The sequence below is a fragment of the Dasypus novemcinctus genome, chromosome 6 (genome assembly GCF_030445035.2).
Source record: "Dasypus novemcinctus isolate mDasNov1 chromosome 6, mDasNov1.1.hap2, whole genome shotgun sequence".
Lineage (NCBI taxonomy): Eukaryota > Metazoa > Chordata > Mammalia > Cingulata > Dasypodidae > Dasypus > Dasypus novemcinctus.
Window position 1 is genome coordinate 86,463,775 of NC_080678.1, and position 18,821 is coordinate 86,482,595.

At 51.0% G+C, this 18,821-nt stretch overlaps 1 protein-coding gene across 6 annotated transcripts in view; it reads right to left on the minus strand.

Moving 5' to 3' along the window:
- The window catches only part of KCNMA1 (potassium calcium-activated channel subfamily M alpha 1), a 766,236-nt gene that overhangs the window by 541,694 nt on the left and 205,721 nt on the right, over nucleotides 1-18,821 (minus strand). For all 6 annotated transcript variants that reach the window (XM_058299114.2, XM_071215879.1, XM_058299113.2 and 3 more), the window contains one exon: nucleotides 12,849-13,010. In XM_058299114.2, the coding sequence (XP_058155097.1) occupies nucleotides 12,849-13,010 (162 nt within the window). The remainder of the gene's footprint in view (nucleotides 1-12,848; nucleotides 13,011-18,821) is intronic.

Consider the following 18,821-nt stretch of genomic DNA (forward strand, 5'->3'; position numbering starts at 1 on the left):
CAGGTATGAAGAGGCTACTTCAGCCTCCAGAAAGGGAAAGGACTTCCAGGAACAAGAGGACCAGCTCCAGTAGCAGTTCAGTCACAGCAATTTGAAGAGCAGAGGACAGAGGCTGCGTTTTGACGTGGGCCACCCCAAGGAGAGCCTGCTAACTTGGGAGAGGTTCTTCCAGTCAATTTGTATCTAGTGCGGTTACCACGTTTCACACCAAATCAGCACTGTGTGAGCACGGCTCGAAGAAGGGAATCCAAGGATCAGACGGCTCACAGCAAGGGTTCTTGACCTTTTTTGTTCCACGGACCCCTTTGCCAGTCAGGTGAAAACCACAGACCCCTCACTAAGGCCACACTATCCCTGTAGACTATTTAATAAATAGATCACACCCACACCAACACGTCCCCACAAGAATCATGTTTGTTTGAATTAATGTAAGCTCACGGACCCCTGGTGAAGAACCCCTGGTTTAAAGGAAACGAACCCACGTGGGAGGAGCTGGTCCTTCGGGATGTGGCTGCCACTGGCCCCGCATCCTCTACCCCCCAGCTCCCCAGCCCCGGGCCCTGCTGTCTGCCCCATGCTTCCCTCTTCTCTACATACTGAAACCCACCTGGAAAGGTGAGGGGAAAGGAGAAAAGGGTGCGCGATGAGTCAGAGGCAGGGCTTCTCACAAAGCCCACACTCAGGGTTGCGAGGTTTATTGTACATGGAATGTGGAGCCAGTGGAGGGCTGAGCAGGGAGGCGCCCTGACTCTACCCTGCTTCTGTCCAATTGCTCTGGCCGCTAAGAGGAGGGCTAGTCTTCTTTCTCCCTTTGCAGCTCCCCTAACGCCTAGCAGATGCTAAGCACACAGTAGGTACACAGGGGAAAAAAGTCCCTGCTGCCTTGGCTGACAGAAGAGCAGTTAAAGGGAATGAGAAAACACAGAGACATTTTGAGCCACAAGGGAACTTAGAGACAAACTGCTGCTGCCCATGCATTTTATCAATGGAGACACCAAGGCCTGGAAGCGGGAACTGACTTGTCCAAGGTCACCCAGAAAGATCCAAGTAGAGCCAGATGAGAGCCCACTTTTCAGCTGACCACAGATCCTCAGATAATAGTAAGTGCTTCTCATCTCTACAGTCATACCCTAAGCTGATGTCCAATACCATCTTCAATCCCCATTGCCCCAAGAAACACAGCACGCAACCCTAGGCAGGGAAACAGTTTTCCCCTCTTTCTGCTGATCTGAGCTTTCTTTCTGGAGAGATCTAAGGTGGCCAAGAAACCAAGATGCCCACCATCCCATGGCTCAGAGGGCGACAACGACGCTGTGGTCACTTCCCAAGGAGCCCACACAGGTGGCTGGGGCATTAAGCAGCTCTTGCAAACAAGAGCTCAACTTGGCAGGAAGTTATTTTCCACCCTTTGGGTATCAGCATGGACAGCCATCTCTGCAAGCACCCAGCTGATATAATTAGCTGCTGATGGGCTCTCCAACCAATGTGGTCACCAGCAGGCCCTTGCTTTAGAAAGACGCACGAGGAGAATGGTCTGGAACCCGCCGCCATCATCCCCCCTCTTTGGGATTCCAAACCCCAAGCTTGCCTGGGTGAGTCCGGGCTCAGATGCCAGCAAACCCCAGCAGGCTTGTGCAGCAGCCCAGGAGCCAGGCCAGCCGGCAGCCCCTGCCCTCTGAAATGTCGCCTTCTTGTTATTCAACCTCTGTTTCAAGCTATTTTTAGTGCTAAGCAAAGATTGAATTTGAGAGAGTGATGCAGGAAAGGGGTCTTTCATTCTCTCTCCTTTCAGCAAGCTGTTCTGTTTCCTTCGGGACAGTTGCTTTACCAGCTGCCACACAGCAACACACACACATAGACACACACACACAAAGACACACAGAGGCTATAAAGGGAAAAGGGAGAAAGGTCAGAATTCAGCCTCTTTGCTAAAACAGAGTCTGGGAGCAGTTGTAGAAAGCTGCCGGTTTCTCCTCTTCGGATGAAACTGCTGGATCCTGCTTTCCTCAAGCAGGTGGCAGTGCTGGTGGGCCCAGTCCACTGACTTTCTGGATTAACCCACTGTCAATAAACAAGGGAGGCCCAGAGATCTGCTGGCCCAGGGAAGGGCTTTCAAACTTTGAAGGTAACCCTCAAGGCCCCAGGGAAAAATCTCTGACCCCCAGGCTTCTAAACTCAGATCCAAACCCCCATTAGAGAGGCCCCTATCTTCCCACCAGTGCTTTCCCATTTCAACACAAGCCCAAGTTTATGAACTAAAATTAACTGGATGAGCAAAAAGAGAGCCTGGTGCTTAAGAGGCTTGGGTGCATTTAATTGAGTTTCTGTGTGCCCTAATTCCTTAAGAAAGAGAAAGAAGCAACTCTTCTGTCCTAGTTCCCTCATTTCTCAAGCAGCAGAGAACATTTTTTGCAATAAAATATTTAGAGCAAATGGTGGATTGCTGCTGTCGTTCCCCTGAACTAGCTGCTTTCTGGAAAAAGCCTCTTTCTGTACTTAGACCCAAAAAATGGGGCCTCTGGTACACCAGATTTGAGTGTTTGGAGTCTGCAGGCCCACATCAGTCTGCCCCTCCTGACACTTAGCCTAGTAAACCAAACTTAGAAACATCTGTGTGTGTGTGGCCCCCAGTGTGACTTTCCAAGCACGTGCTCCAACAAAGGCTGCCAACTGTCATCGTCCTCTCTATTTTGGAATCTCCCTGCTAAACAAACTTCCTTGAAGCTGAGATGGAGGCCCTAAGGAGAACCTCAGTCCATCAGGATATTTTTCTGACCAATAGGGGATCCTAAATCATCAGCATCCTCTGAAGGTCCTTGGGGTAAAAGCTGGGTAAGAAAACTACTCTCCCAGGTGGGAGAAAGCCAAGGCGTGGCTCCAAACATGGACATTCTACTTCCTACAATGCCTCTGGGGGGTGTCAGCTCTTACTAGTTAGGAAGGAATTTAGGCAAGGAGGGAGGGAGGAAGGGAAAATGGGAGAAAAGGAGAGAGGGAGAGAGGAAGGGAGGGAGGGGGAAGGAAAGGAGACAGGGAGGGATGGAGGCAAGGAGGGAGGGAAGAAAGAAGATGTTATGTTAACATTAGTCATATATCAATAAATAGATTTGCTCAGGCCCCTCAGTCCAGCAGCTGGAAGGTACAGGATGTGGGATCAGGCTTAGATGAGCCAGACCCCAGGTCTCCCCAGGAACTGAGGGGTCACAGACCCACTCACAAGCATTCTAGCAAAACGCAGGCAGAATATTTTCCTTTCAATATCTTGGATGAGTTCACTTTAGAGATTTCACAAGGATAACAGCGCATGCCCGGTGCCTGGCAGAGCAGTGGACTCCCAGCAGTAGAAGCGCAAGCACTGTCTGCTGGAGGAGTAGGTGACCAGCCCAGAGCAGCTGCCCCCGAGGCGGCACAGCCTGCCTTCTTATCTTCTGAGGACTCGGTACGCTCTCCTTCTCGTGTGTTTGTGGTGGCCGCCCAGCAAAACGGATGTTCCACACCCCTCCTACACCCCAGGGAGGTGCCCTCTGGAAACCAGCCCTGTCTCTGCCCCATTGGCTGCACCTCACACCCAGGGAGGGAGGACAAAGGGACCACAGTGGGCACGCTCGACCCTCTTCCCACACGACTCATCGCTCAGTCTGCCTAGAGGTTTCCCGTGAACACAACACACAGCGCCAGAGAGAGCCCAGTTGCCCGCCCTCCAGCCCCCCCGCCAGCTCGGGGAGCCCAGGAGGCTGCATGAAGTGAGAGTTTCCTGGCCCACTTGACAGTGGTGAGTCAGGCAGGCCGGAGCCAGCTTCAGGAAGGGCAGGGCCTGGGTGAACCCAACTTGAGTGTGTGCATGGAGCGAATGGCATCAGCTGGCTGGATGCAAACCAGGGCCCACTGGGACACCCAGACCCCTATCAAATGGCCGTGCCCGGAGCAGCTCGGCACTCTCAGAGGACATCTGGATTTGGTGTGGTGTGAGGGCCCCTCCCATCTCTATCCCTGGGCAGCAGGGAGATTTATTCTCTCTTCCCCAACTGTGTGAATCCACGACAGCCCATTTTCTCCTTGACATAGTGACTGGGCTCACTCGGACAATAACAAAAGAATAATGGCAGCGAATCCTTATTAAGTGCTAACCATGTAAAAGGCACTCTTCTCTATATTTTACATGCATTAACTCATTAAATCTTCATGACAACCCTAAGAGGCAGAACCTATTATTGCCTCCATTCCACAGATGAGGAAGCTGAGGCGCCAAAAAGAAAAGTAATTTGCCTGGGGTGAAAGACCAGGGACTTTAGAGCTTGGAGCAGGGGCTTTAGCAGTTGGGTTTCTAATTGCCCTGCTGTACCACACAGCAGCCCTAGCATCTCCTTCCCAAAGACTCTCCAGGAGGAGAGGAAGAGCAGAAGCTGGAGTGCTAAGTGCTCAGCGACTCTCTTTGTTGGTTCCAGTCAACTGAGAGACTCAAGGAGCCAGACCAGATGGAAAGAGAGGTAGGGGCTCTGGTTCAGACAAAGCACATCTGCAAAGGGGGCAGGACTCCCCATCTCCCGGCCCAAACAGAGAAGCTAAAACTGAAAGACAAGGTGGCCAAGCAGAGGAGGGCGCCATCCTACACAGACGCCGGAAGTGCTCTGTCTTATTTATCAGGCACCCACTGACTGTATGCCTGTACTGTGTGTCGGAGACACCGAGAAATGTATGTCGCCTGAACAGATGGATAAAGGGATGTTGATGGGCGGAGGGACAGTTGGATGAGACAGAAGGACAAAGCAAGCATCCCAGCTGGACCCTAAGCCCCCGGGAAAGAGAGGTAACAGCAGCATGAGTAGGCCTGGAGAACCAGAAGCCCGGAACCGGAGATGAATGGTCAAGATGAAGCAGCTCCTGAGGACTGATTTCTGAAATGCTCCCTCATCTGCAGCAGTCCTGGGGAGGGTGGAGGAGCCAACACACCAGCTAATAAAATTAGCAGCTGCTCTTTACAGAATGCATTGGAGAAACCCAGTGCATAGAGCGTGTGGCCTGCAGATCGACAGCCAGTGCAGGCTCAGGCAGCAGGAGCCACCTCTTGAGAAGGACTGGACTCTGAGCCGGAGGTCCTGCAGGACGATGCAAGCCAAGACCAGCTGCAGCAGACACAGAGGAGGGAGGAGACTTAGGGAGTGACCCTGATACCAAATTCCCAGACAAGTTCATTGGGAAATGAAAAGCTGTATGCGGAGCCCAACTGGTGAACCTGGGGGCCCACCTGACTCCCACCTGTTTCCCCATTTCTATGAGTTTGTGGATACAAACTGAGGAATGTCTCTACGGTGAGGGGACCAATGGTACATATTACCCATTATCTTGTGCCACAGAGAACTGCAGAGCAAGTCCAGCCTTCCTCCAACAGAGGAACACTGAGAGTCCTAGGACCAAAGGGGAACTGGGTGGTCAAGTTCAGGGGTTAACAAACAAGGCCAGAAAGGAACTATTTTAGGCTTTGCAGGCTTTCTGGACTCTGTCACTACCCAACCTGTCATTGTAGCACAGAAGTGGCTACAGACAATATATAAACAAATAAGGGGAAGCGGATGTGGCTCAACTGATAGAGCATCCACCTACCACATGGAAGGTCCAGGGTTCAATACCCAGGGCTTCCTGGCCCATGTGGTGAGCTGGCCCGTGCACAGTGCTGCTGCCACGCAAGGAGTGCTGTGCCATGCAGGGCTGCCCCCCATGTAGGGGAGCCCCACGCACAAGGAGTATGCCCTGCAAGGATTGCCACCCCGTGCGAAAAAGCACAGCCCACCCAGGAGTGGTGCCACACACACGAAGAGCTGATGCAGCAAGATGATGCAACAAAGAAAGAGACACCAAGAATGCAAGAGAGCAGACAATGGTGGGGGGGGCAGGGAGAGAAATAAATAAAAAAGAAATCTTTAAAAAATAACAAATGAGTGTGGCTGTATGCAGATAAAACTTTATGGACACAGAAATTTGAATGTCATATAATTTTCCTGAGTCACAAAATATTCCCCTTTTGATTTTTTTTTTTTTTTTTAATGTAAAAACCACTGTCAGCTCATGAGCTGTACCAAACAGGCACCAAGCCACATTTGGCCCATGGGCTGTAGTTTATTAGTCTTGGGGAGAGTTTAATGTTACCCAAAGTGTGTTCCTTGTGGTACTGACAGGTATTTCAAGGGGAAAGGGTTCCATGATAAATTAAGAATGGGAAATGCTTGGCAAAACAAAATCTTTCTGGTTTCATTCTGTAGGACTCCTGCAAGCCTCATAAAGATAAACACTGATATTGGCAATCTTGAGGAAGGGATGAGGATTAAAGTCTGTTCAAGTTCCCAGGAACCATCTTCATCCTGGGTCATTTCCTGAATCTCATGTTCTATGAACCCCAACCAAAGAAGCCATGCAGATAAAGTCTAACCGCCCAACAGCAACAGTGCCACCACACGTGATCCCACATCTCCTTGAGCCTCTCCCAGGCCAGGCCGCTCACCACCTGATCCATTAAGGACTTCTCTGCTTGTTGTTTTACCACCCAAAGGTCCACCCAGTGGGTCACAAAGAACAAACCTAGTGCAATCTAGTGCATCTTCCATCAGATAAAGATAAAATTTCACGTCTAATAATATAAGGAGTATGTACCATCTTTGACTTTTTGACTAATACCCAAAATGTGAACTCACTACCCTGCCCAGCATAAGAGGAATAGCCATTATTAAGCCCTGGGGGGGAATTATTATGTGGTTCCTTTAAACAGAAACCTCTTTTAGTGGGGTTCAAATAACTCAAATGAAACCTCAATTTACTCCCACCAGCACAGATAACAGTGCTGTCCACTGTGTGGGCATTTTTATTTTAAAATATGGACATTTAAAAGAATGTCCTTGTGAGACCTCTGCTCTCTCTATGACCCGGGACATTTGCTGATGATATATTTTATGCAGATTTGCCTAAAATGGAAAAAGAAAAAAGTAAGTGGGTGGGGCATAGATGAGAAGAAGTGAGAGTAGGGTGGAAGTATGAGCTATGTGTGGAAATGGAGAGGATGCTATGATAAATGTCACCTGCGGCATGAGCCACCTACAAGGGGAGATGAACACAGGGAAAGTCACATATTTGACTAAGTGCATGGCCCACATGTACCCCCACAGTCTGTTCCATTTGCATGATTTCATGTGCAAGTTGCACAGCAATGAGCACAACCACTTAACTCTATTATAAAGCAACAGGATTAATTCTATTTGAAGAGTGTATTTGATACATATTTCCTTTGGGCCTTGGAGATAAGGACAAAGTAGTCCAGGCTTCATATATAATGTTGATGTGAAATGCCACACTTGTAAGATATTTAGGAGGATAAAGGGAAAAACTGGAGTTGTACTTGGGTACATCATCTCCCAGATATTAAAGCAAGTAACATGGTTTCAGTTAATGGAACTAGATGTGTATGTTTCCTGGAGCAGCCATCAAAAGCAGTAGGGTGGGGATGTGGGGAAAATAACTTAAAAAAGTAATTCTAAGAGCTCCATCTTTGCTCAAGTAGCTGGTAACTGTATTAGCCAGGCCAATCTTGAAAGAGACATGCAAAGCAATGAATCTGGAAAGGGGATAGAGATACACACTTCAGGTGGTGTAAGCATTTCTGACACCTTGAGATGGGGCCATGCTAGACCAAGACATAGTCCGTTTTTGCAGAGATAGGCACTTAGGTATCAAAATGAAAATAAACAAGCAGATACGGAAACATGGTGGGGACGTATACAGTGTAAGTGCGTGTGTATACCTGTATTTATCCATGTGCGTGTGTATGTGTCTGTACTTGCCCCATTGTGAATCATGGGGGTATCGTTCCCTCTTATGCAATAAGATCTTAGAAAAGCCCTCCCCACCCCATCTTTCATTTTCCTTATTTATAAAATAAGGGGACAAATTAGGTCAGGAGTTAGCAAACTACAGCCTGTGGAACACATCTAGTCCACCACCTGTTTCTGTAAATGAGATTTATTGGAATACAGTCATACCCATTCATTTACATATCATCTGCAGCTGCTTTTGAACTACAATGGCAGAATTCAGTGGTCGTGACAGAGACCTAGGGCCTGCAAAGCCTAAAATAGCTGGGCCTTCACAGAAAAAAAAGTTGCCAATCCTTGATCTCATGGAGCTTATGATTCTATCAAGAAAGTACAGCCAAACCACACAAAAGCCTACTCCACCTGTTTCTTGCCCTCTTTATTTATATCCTGCCTTATTCTTAGAAGGATTTAAATTGGCTCACGAAAATGTATGGAGCACATTACCACATACAAGGAAAATTTCAAGCAGGAGAGTGAGGAAACCAGGGCAAAGGGGAAATGAGAGAAGAAACTGAAATGAAGCCAGGTGGGAGGTGAAGACAAAGAATGCAAATTCTGACATCCTGTGCAGTTTCTTTTCTTCTCCTTTTTCGAGTCCCTGTATATTTGCAGGGGGCCACCAACTTGGCTCTGAGCAGCCACCACAAAAAAGAGAGCCATGATCCCTTTCCTTTCCCAATTTAGACCATTCATTGGACGTTCACCAGGAAGAGCACAAGAATCCCTGGCACAAAGATGATTTATCCATGAGTCTGTGCATTCAGCAGCTAATATGAGCTATAGCAGATGAAGTCCTTCACACACTTCAAACACTGGGCAATATCCCGATGACATTTACTGCTATGTCAAAATGTCCCTTGGGTGGGCCGGCCAACTCCAAATCTCAAAGTGGAATTTACCAAATTTAAAGATTTGGCAATTTCCAAATCTTTAAAATAAGCATGTATTATTTTTACAACCAGAAAATAATATTTTTTAATTAAAAAAAAAAAAAGACAAAATTTGCAGTAACCGTGGGAAGCCTGGCATTCACTTCTATGGAGAACCCCTCAGTCACAGGCTCCAAGAGATGGTTCCAACCACTCTTGCGGTTTGTGTGCAGCCGAGCCTAAGTTCCAGGGTGAGAGGCAAGGCAGAGAGAGGCTACTGTGAGACGTGGAGCTATGGGGATTAAGGAATTTGTATCACTTTCATGATGAGGCTCCAGGTATTAACTATAAAATCCCATGAGTGATTATCACTTGTCAATTTTTGAGTTCTATAGTTTTTATCTAGCTTATCAATATAATTAATGCACATCCCTGGTCTCTGTTGCTCACAGCTTCATCTTTAGTGCCTAGAATAGTGCCAGGTGCACGGCAGGTAGGAAATAAACACATGGAATGAACGATGTGCTCATCTGAGAGATCGTGAGGATCCTGCACACAAGGTCAGTCTGCAGATATTCTGAGGTTGTCTTGGCAAATCCTTTCTCCAGCTGGGCCTTACCCACAATGCCCCAGCTTCCAGATTTTCACTTGTGAAAATGAGACAGGTGAGCGAGGGGCCCAGATGTGGAAGCCAAGCTCCTGAGCCAGGCATCAAGGAAAACAAATTAAAAATTGAAAAGGGAAACTCTGAACAGCCGGGTGTCTAGTCTTGCTTTGGTCCCATTGTTGCAGGGATAAACATTTGGACAGCTCAAAACAAACACAGCTTTGGGTTCTGAGCAGGCAGAGCTGCTTCCTCGTGCATGCTGTGTCTTCGGTGTGAAATCTGTGCCTTGCTCAGACCAAGGGCCTGCCTGCTCCCGGGGAAGAGGCCTATTCTGAAAGTACCGCCTGAACTCTGAGATGTCTGCTTTCCGTGCAGCAGGGCCTGTTCCAATCTTGCTGGGCCAGAGCAGCCAGAGCAAGATTTTCTCCAAGGAGACCTTCAGAGACCAGCGGGAACCCAGGGCAGTCCCGGGCAAGGAAGCCTGGGCAGGCCGTGCTGGTCCATGCAAATGTTAAGTGAATCAGGCCAAGCAGCCTCCGGACCTAATTGGCTCAGAGACGCCAATGTCAAGATGTCACAACCGAAGCACCAGCTGGCAGTGGCTTAGAAAAGAGACATTATCTTTGACTGGGAAGTACTGACACAGAAAGAGCCCTGGACGGGAGTGGGGAGGCTGGGAAGTACCAGCCTGGCTCTCGCGTTCGAGCAGCCTGCATATTCTTAGGTGAGTTGCTGCTCTTCTGTGCCTTGATTTTCTCAACTACGAAATGCAGCTTCATTCATTGACTTCATTAGACTGATTGACTTGCTTCCTTGTAATAAGCCCCTACAGCACAACAGCAATACGGGAACTAGAGAGCCAATGGGCCTTGCCCTTCAAGGAGGTCAACTTTAGGACCTGGCCAAGAGACTAGCTCACCCACGTGATGCTCACAGAGAAGCAGCCTCATGGTGCACTCAGCCCTACTCCCACATCACCACCCACATCTGCCTCCCTGCCTCCATCACTGGGTATCGGTCCAGACCTTGCCCCCCCTGGACCACCGCATCCATCCTTCCTCATGCCATCATGGCACGGGGAGTTCGCTGTCCTAATGGGTCCTAGACCTCTGAGCTCCTGCCTCGCCAATGTGGTCTCTGCTTAACCACCGTAAAACAACCCAATCCCTGCACTCCTCTCCTCGAAATCGCCTTTTCCTACTAATTACAGTTCAAATGCCAGAGTTGGGCATTTAAAGACCAGACAAGCTGTCACCAGCCTACACGCCCAGCCTCACTTCCCCTCAGGTTCCTTGCAGCCCACAGAGCTCCCTGGGAGACCTCCCATTCCCTCCCTGCAGGCTTTTCCCCTGCCCAAGCCCTTCACCCACTTTGGAATGATGGCCTCTCTCTTGACTTTCAAAATCCAAACTAACATGTCAAAGCTCAAGTCAAATACTTTTTCACTAAGTGGTCTCCTTCTCAATGTCGAAAGTGTGTGCATATTTATTTTGGGCATCTTCCCTACCATATTTAAAGATTTCCTAAAGAAGGAGGAGTAGGGTTACAGTGTGTGCTCAGTTCATCTTGAAATGGAAGTGTCAGCTCAAGGGTTTTTCCTTCCTTGAAGACTTCCTGATCCTCCAACTCAGCCCCCTCCTCACACACACACACATAGCCCTTATCCTCCAGGCATTCCTGCAATAACTTCCATAGATGCTGGAATAGAATCCAGATCACTCCTTGTTTTTCAGAGAGCTTACCCAGAGCTGGTGCTCCATAACTATGGACTGAGGCTGATTGAAGATTGTTAGAATGGTCTATAATGGCCTCATGGAAAAAGCAAGCATCACACTTGGGCGGCTCATCTGTCTGCTGCCCCTCACCCACCATTGTATGTATTCAGTGTACTGCCTCCATTCTGTCCTATAGGAATGCACAGACCCACGTGGAATCCACTCTTACACAAGCATGGAAGAGCAATAATACTTCACTGGAGAGCCTGCAGGGGGATGGATGAGAAGGCAACACACCCCAGTCCAGTGCAAGGCACCTTTGACTCCTCACTGCACACTTGGGGCTCCCCATCTCTCCAGGGTCACATTGACCCGGATCTCCTTTTCTCGATCTTCTTCCATGCAGCAACTGACCTCACCAGCTGCAGTCTCCTCCTCTAAAACTTCACCTTTAAACTTCTCCCTGGCTATTTTGCCATCGGTTTAGATCAGCTAAAGCTTTGAATCCAGATTTTTGAGGAAACTCAGCCAACACTGGGCCCCTCAGTTAACAGGACCCCAAACTCCTTAGAGGCTGTTTCGACCCCACCTTTGGTCCCTCCAGCTTGGCACTCAGTACCTCACCCATTTTCTCAAGCAGTTTCTGGGAGACTCATTCCCAACATTACGTATGGTTCTCCCCAAGAAGGATTCCAATGGATGAAATTTTCACCACCTCCCTACATGCACAATGACCTCCCCACCAAGATTTATACTAAGAACTGTTAAAGGCAATGACATCTACTTTCCAGTGCCTGTGTCTGATCTTTGTGGGGACCACCATAGGACATCCCTGTTCATTCTGTCCATGAGCCCATTAACTCTTGGCCGAGCCCAACTTCAGGCCCAGGAAGGGCACTCTAGAATCACTAGACAAAAAACAGTGTGAAATCAGCCAAATGCAACATTGTTCTCAGGGAACTCCTGACCCAGAGCAGACCCAAGAGAGCTGGTGGGCAGGGCTGCCCCTGGCAGAGAGTTCACCTAATTTACAACCCGTCCCTGCCTGCCCAGGACTTCTCAGTTCTAGCAAACCAGGATGGTTGATCACTGCAGCCTGTCCCAGCAATGACCCTGGCCTAAAACCAGGTGCTCCAGAGGCCAGCCAGTCAAGCCAAGCTCCACAACAAGCAGATGACAGAGAATGCAAGAAATGCACCGAGAAGGGGTTGCAGATGGCCTGGGAGACAACCTCATCAAAGATAAGGACACTTGGGCAGGGCTACAAGGACGAGCCTGGGGCCAGGCAGCCTCGGGGGGTTGCTGAGGAGTGTCTCATCATTGGGATAAAGGATGATTTCCACCATAGGAGGGTCCAGCTCACACAGTCCAGGAGGTTAGGAAACTGTCCCAGAGGGGCTTTCTGCCTGGCAGGCAGAGGACAACAGGAGCGTCTCCACAAGGCTACCAAACACAAACACATACTTGCACACACAGGCACATTAGTACACAGAACCCGGATCCAGTATTCACAGGCCCTCTACGGGTGTCTGGGTGCATGCTTCCTTGACCCCCTTCTTTTCTCCAAGATGGCCAGGTGTGTGCACTCGCACTAGGCCAGCAGAGGACACGCTCCACGTTCCTGCCAACTGAGTCTCCCTGCTGACGGCCTGGCCCACTGTATCTGCAAATCCCTCTGCAGACAGAGGGTCAACCTCCCACTCCCCAAAACAGCCGGAGTCTTGGCAAGGCCCAGCAAAACATCACATCTCTGCAAACGAAGTGATCGTCAACAGACAATGAGGGAGTGGGGACTCACCAGGACTCTGCCGGTCAGTGTCTGGGCAGATATCATCACCCCCGCCCAGTCCTTCACGGAGGTCATCCAGCCGACCTCGGCCGCCACCGCCTCCTCTTTTTCATCCACGGGCTTGAGAGTGCCATCGGGCTGGCTTGAGCCATTGTTAATCTTCTGGGCCTCCTGGCAACAGAGAGAACAACAATTGAGACATAGGAAAGAGCTAGGTTTTAAAGACACAACACACCCATAAAGAATCAAAGCCAAAGGAATCCCCAGCTAAAGTGGGACTTGGTTGAAAGTGGCCGTAGCCCCCTGGACTCCAGAGAGCACTGGAGAATGCTCTTGACCTTCTTATCCTGCCTTATAACGTCATCTTCAGTGAGCCGCTGAGTCTGCTCAGTGACTGATGTGGGGTCAGTAAATGCCAAGGATGTCAGTGCTATAGCCTCAGATATCCTTAGTGCCTAAAAGCGCACGCCTCATACAGTTGACTCAAAAATAGGAATAATGTCTAAAAAGAGTCACAAGTCTCAGCCCCTCACTGGCCACAGAATCCAGGCTTAGGATTGCCAGATAAAATACAGAATGCCCAATTAAATTCAAATCCCAGATAAATAAGGACTCGTTTTTTAATATAGGTATGTCCCAAATATTTCATGGATCATAGTTATGCTAAAATCATTATTCCTAGTTTTTCTAAAATTCAAATTTAACTGTCTCCCCCCCCACTCAGAAACCTACAGATTATTCCTACAGATGCAGACATTAAGAAAGATGCCGGGAAGCAGATATGACCCAACTGATAGAGCATCCGCCTACCATATAGGAGGTCCAGGGTTCAAACCCAGGGCCTCCTGACCTATGTCATGAGCTGGCCCACGCACAGAGCTGATGAACACAAGGAGTGCCTTGCCATACAGGGGTGTCCCCCATGTAGGGGCGCCCCACGTGCAAGGAGTGCACCCTGCAAAAAAGTGCAGCCTGCCCAGGAATGGTGCCACACACACAGAGAGCTGACACAGCAAGATGATGCAACAAAGAGAGACACAGATTCCTGGTGCCACTGACAAGAATGCAACCGGACACAGAAGGATACACAGCAAATGGACACAGAGAACAGACAACGGGGGTGAGGGGGGAAGGGGAGATAAATAAATTTTTAAAAAATAAATCTAAAAAGAAAAGAAAAAAAAAAAGATGCCGGCATTTTATGTTCATTTAAAATGCTAGAATAAATTTCCAAAGCAAACCGACAGTGGGGATCGACATGACTTGGAGTGGGGGCAGAGATCACAGGCAGGGGTGGAAATCCTTCTCCGCAGTGAGTGGGGCTGGGGCGGAGTGGGGAAGGAGGGGAGTGGGAGGCAGGCAGTGAGGACAACGGAATTAGTCACCCTCTTCGGGCTTGGCGGCGGCAGGCAGGAAGCTGCTGCTGAAGCTCGGTTCTCTCCCTCTGGCCTCCCCTGGCTCCAGGGAAGCAGAAGGGAGAAGCAGCACCAGCCCGGATGCCAATTCCCAAGTGTGTTAAATCTCACTGAGCCGCAGCAGTCCAAGAGGAGACGGGCGTGGGGAGGCCACAGCCTGAGTGCCGCCAGCCTACATCTGCAGGACCTGCTGCCCACGGTGGCCTGTTAGGAGTTGTCCCGGTCCCCTACTCTCAGCTGAGCGGAGACTCTGCACAGGTGGGTGTCCAGCACACGCCAGAAGCAGACTTAGTAACCGAAGATGCAGATTCAGGTTCAAAATCTAGTTCTCCTGCCCTGCCCCACCTGGACCTAGGGCCACTATTGCCTGGCCCGCAGGCATTGTCGGGAGGAAGCAGTGCCTTGCTGGCACACACACGTGTTCAAGTAATTAGTCCCACCACCTCCCACCTCCCGTCATGCCACACTGACGCTCAGTCAGTGGTTCTCAAAATTTGGCGGGCATCACGGTCTGCAGGCCTGTTAAAACGCCGTATGGTGGGCCCACCCCCAAAGCTCCCTCTTCAGCAGATCTGGGGTGGGCCTGAGAATCTGCATGTCTACCCGATGCTCAGGAGATGCTGATGGTCTTGACTGGGGAGCCCTGCTCCTAATCATCCTGGAATGACGTAATGCCGCCTCTGTCCAGATCTGAAATGAACCATGAACCTTAAACCTCACCCCAGCCCCCTTTCCTATCCTCTTCCCTCTCCCAGGGCAGAACCACCTGCCTCTTTTAGAAGTGGAGAATGTTGGAGTGGGCAGGGAAGAGGTGGGGCAGGGGACAGGCCCTCCCATCAAAGGCTCTTGGGCCTCTTTTAGAGCAACACCCACCAGGAATGTTTCTGAACTGGTCCACAGCCACCACCTGGGGCCTGTCGGGCCATCTCTCTGCCCCTCCACCCCATGTGCGCTCAGGCTCAATGGTCCCCTGGCCCACTCTGGGGGAGGAAAACCAGCTTGAGAAGGGCTGGAAGGCAGGGAGTCCTCTGCCGTCCCCATGGTTTTAATGCATCAATAATTCACAGCACAAGAGGTAAATGGCAGAAAATGCTATCTTGCCAACCCTCTTACCTATTGTTTTACAAGGCATTCATTATTTTAATTACTTTATGATAGGCAAGGAAAAACACAGATTAAAGGGAGATAGTGCCCTTGTTATTATTTGCTTACACAAGATATTGTGAGCTTAATTACCACGGGTGGGAGGCAGAACGGGAAGTGGCTGGGGGGAGGTGGGGGAAGGTGGGAGGGTGGGGGGAGCTGCGCAAAGCCGGATCCCTCTGGCCACATTACTGGTCCCCTGCCCGGATGGAGATGGCCCCTCATCTCAATCCGGCCAAAGCGTCCCTCGTGCAGAGCAGGGACTAAAGTCCCAAGCTCCAGAGAGGCCCAGAGGGAGGAGAGAGAGGGAAGGGGCAGAGTCCAGCGGACTAGCCATGTGCCACCCTTTATCCAGCCAGAATGGGGTGCCAGCAACTGAATTAAGTGCTTTCTCTGTTTTATCTCAAAAAGAGGCAGGTGGATCTACCTCCACTTTATAGACAGAGCCCCTGAGGGCAAATCTCTCCCAGAGTCCAAGAGCTCAGCTGGAGTCAGAGAACCCCTCCCCCCGCTAGGGTGTGCAGCAGACGCCGGGACGCCAGTGTAAAATGGGGACACCACCCGTGAAGGAGCTGGCAGAGCGACAGACCATGCTCGGCACAGTGCTTGGCCCACAGCGGTGAGAGCGGCCAGTGACGGCGCACTCGGAGACGAGCACGAGGGTGTTCAGACAGAGCTGCATCATTTCAGAAACGGGTGGCCCCGGAAGGCACCCTGCCCCACAGTGACCCCTCAGTCAATGTTATGCACTATCAGGGAGGCTGCTGTCTTCTAACTAGGCAACAGGCCCCAGGGAGGCCAGGCACCCCAACCCTGGAGAAGTTCCAGCAGGGGCTGTGGGCCCCCCTCGGGACAGCTAGCGCACAGGCTCCTGCATGGGACGAGGCCCTGGACCACAAGACCTCTTCCATCTCTTCTGACCCCGAGCTCCTTAGACCTACCTCCCATTTTCCAAGTGGGAAACCAAGGACAGGCAGAACGGGGCTGCCTCCTGGGTCCCAGACACCCCTCTCTCTAGTGCACCCCGCAGGATGCTGCCAGAATGGGAACAGGGCTTCGTCCTGGATGGCAAAGGGACGTCCATCCATCCCCAAACCTAAAACACCCCTGGTTGCCTGAAAGGCCCCCACCCCCACCTCCCATTATAGAGAAAGACCCAGAAACTATGCAGGGAAGATTCCTGAGCAGGGCCAGACAGGCAAACCCTGGGGCCTGCAGAGACTTGGCCCAGGTCCCTCCTTGTCCTCCTGCAAATCATCCTGTGCTCTGTGTGTGTGTGTGTGTGTGTGCACAAGGATAAGAGAGAAGGAGACCTGCCGGCTGCGGGCTCCAGCTACCACAACCTCAGGGCGACGTGCCATCGGAGATCTGAAATGGCGGAAAGGATGCCTTGGGTGGCAGAGGAACGCGGAGCGGGAAGGAACAGGGCAACCGTGAGCATGGCGGAGGGGTGGCTGCTGGAGCTCCCACAGCTCCCTGAGACAGGGGCTCAGCCTTGCTTCGGAGACGACTCTAACCCTCTGCTGTCCAGCCCTGCTCTTCTCTCGCCATCAGAGTCCTTGCGAAGCCACAGCTGCCCTCTGGGGACAGCGCAGCACAGCATCTAACTTCAGTGCTCAGAGCAGAGGGTGGGGAGGGCCTCAGGGCCAAGGTGCAGAGACAGGCGGCCGGAGAGGTCAGAGAGCAGAGCCAGGCAGCCCCTGCCTCCAGCCCACCCTCACTGGACAGCCCCTCACTGGCCTGAGCCCAGGCCACGGCCCGCCCCTTCTTTTGCCTTCCCCAGCGCCTTTCAGTGGTGTTCCCTGCAGTGACAGCTTGTTGACTGGGCTGCCTCTCTGCCACCTGCAGCCAAAGGCACAATCAGTGTCCTGGTACGTAAGACGGACACCCATCAGTAGGGTGTTCAGGCGTCTCCCCTGAATTACAAGATCAAAGATGAAAGCCTGAGAAGGACCCTTAGCAATCCTGAAGGTTCTTTCCCTCCTCACTTTACCAGTGAGAAAACTGGGGGCCCACCGGGCCAGGCAACAAGCTTCACCCCCAGCCAAGACGCAAACCCAGTTTGGCTCTATTTCTCTCATCTCTTGTTGCCTCCCTCTAAATCTAGCCCAAGTTCATGAGTTCCTCCCAAGCAGATCCCTTTGCTGCCCCAGTGTGTCCCTAAGATGGTGGAAATCTCAGAACCCTTGCCTGGACCTGGTACTCGGTCTAAGTAATGGGGGCCACAACAGGGATGGTGCCAAGTGCTCCCACCCTTAGCTGGGCAGAAGCAACCTTGTAGTCCTCTAAGAGCCCAGCTCTCCCCAGCAGCAAGAGCTGTTTGGCCCAGTACTGAAGAGCCAGCCATTCTAATCCCAGCACCCCACAGCCCCAGACTCCCCAATCTGGGCTGTCTCTTCTAGAATTGGTCCCAGTGTGATGGAAATTTCTTGTCTCTAGTACAGCTGGAGGAGCTCCAAGAGCCAAAACCCTTTTCTGAATTCATGTCCAGCTCTCATGAGTGAACTTGGGTAAATCATTTCCTTTCCCAAAGCCTCCATGTGTTCTCCTGTAAAAAGACAAGAGCACTACCTTGTCTACTTTGATTCTCATAAGAGCCCTAATCTGATAATATAGAGCACAGAACTTTCTAAAAGCACCAACTGCTTTGGTTCTAAAAGCACTCAGGCAGATGTACGATACTGCCCTCTGGCTCTGAGCAGGAGGTGGTGCCGCTCTGGGGGAAGGACCTCTAGACCCAGTCAGAGTCCTCATAGAGAAGTGGGGGAGAACTCTCAGATCCCCACCCAGGTACACCTTGCAGGGCAGGGCTAGGTTGTCACCCTGCTCCTCAAACAGGATGCTGGAATTGCCAAGTCCTGTCAGGTGACTCGCCAGGCTGGGCACACCCTCCCCGTGAGCCGCACCAGACTTGCTCTTGCCAGATTGTGCTCACTCACCCCAGGCACACCCACACAGACACCTGTTGGGCTGAGCCAGGTGCCAAGGTCACTTGGGCACCACACCTGCAGGGTGACTGACTGTAGCAGGGACAGGGGAGGAGGGGCCACCTGGGAGGGGGATTTCAGATACTCTCTCCAACCTCCCTGGTGGAGAGACAACCGGAGGAAATGCCCAGCAGCTGTAGAGGCCCCCAACTCCGACCTGAAGAGCCAAGTCTGTTTCCAGGTTTACTGACTCTTTAGGTATTTAGACACGGGCTCCCTCATACTAGGTCTGTGACATTGTTTGCACAATGACCATCTGGCAGGAAAAGTCCTCTTTTAAAAAGCAGATTTGGGAAGCAGATTTGGCTCAACTGATAGCGTGTCCACCTACCACATGGGAGGTCCAGGGTTCAAACCCAGGGCCTCCTGACCCATGTGATGAGCTGGCCCACGCGCAGTGCTGATCCATGGCAAGAAGTGCCATACCATACAGGGGT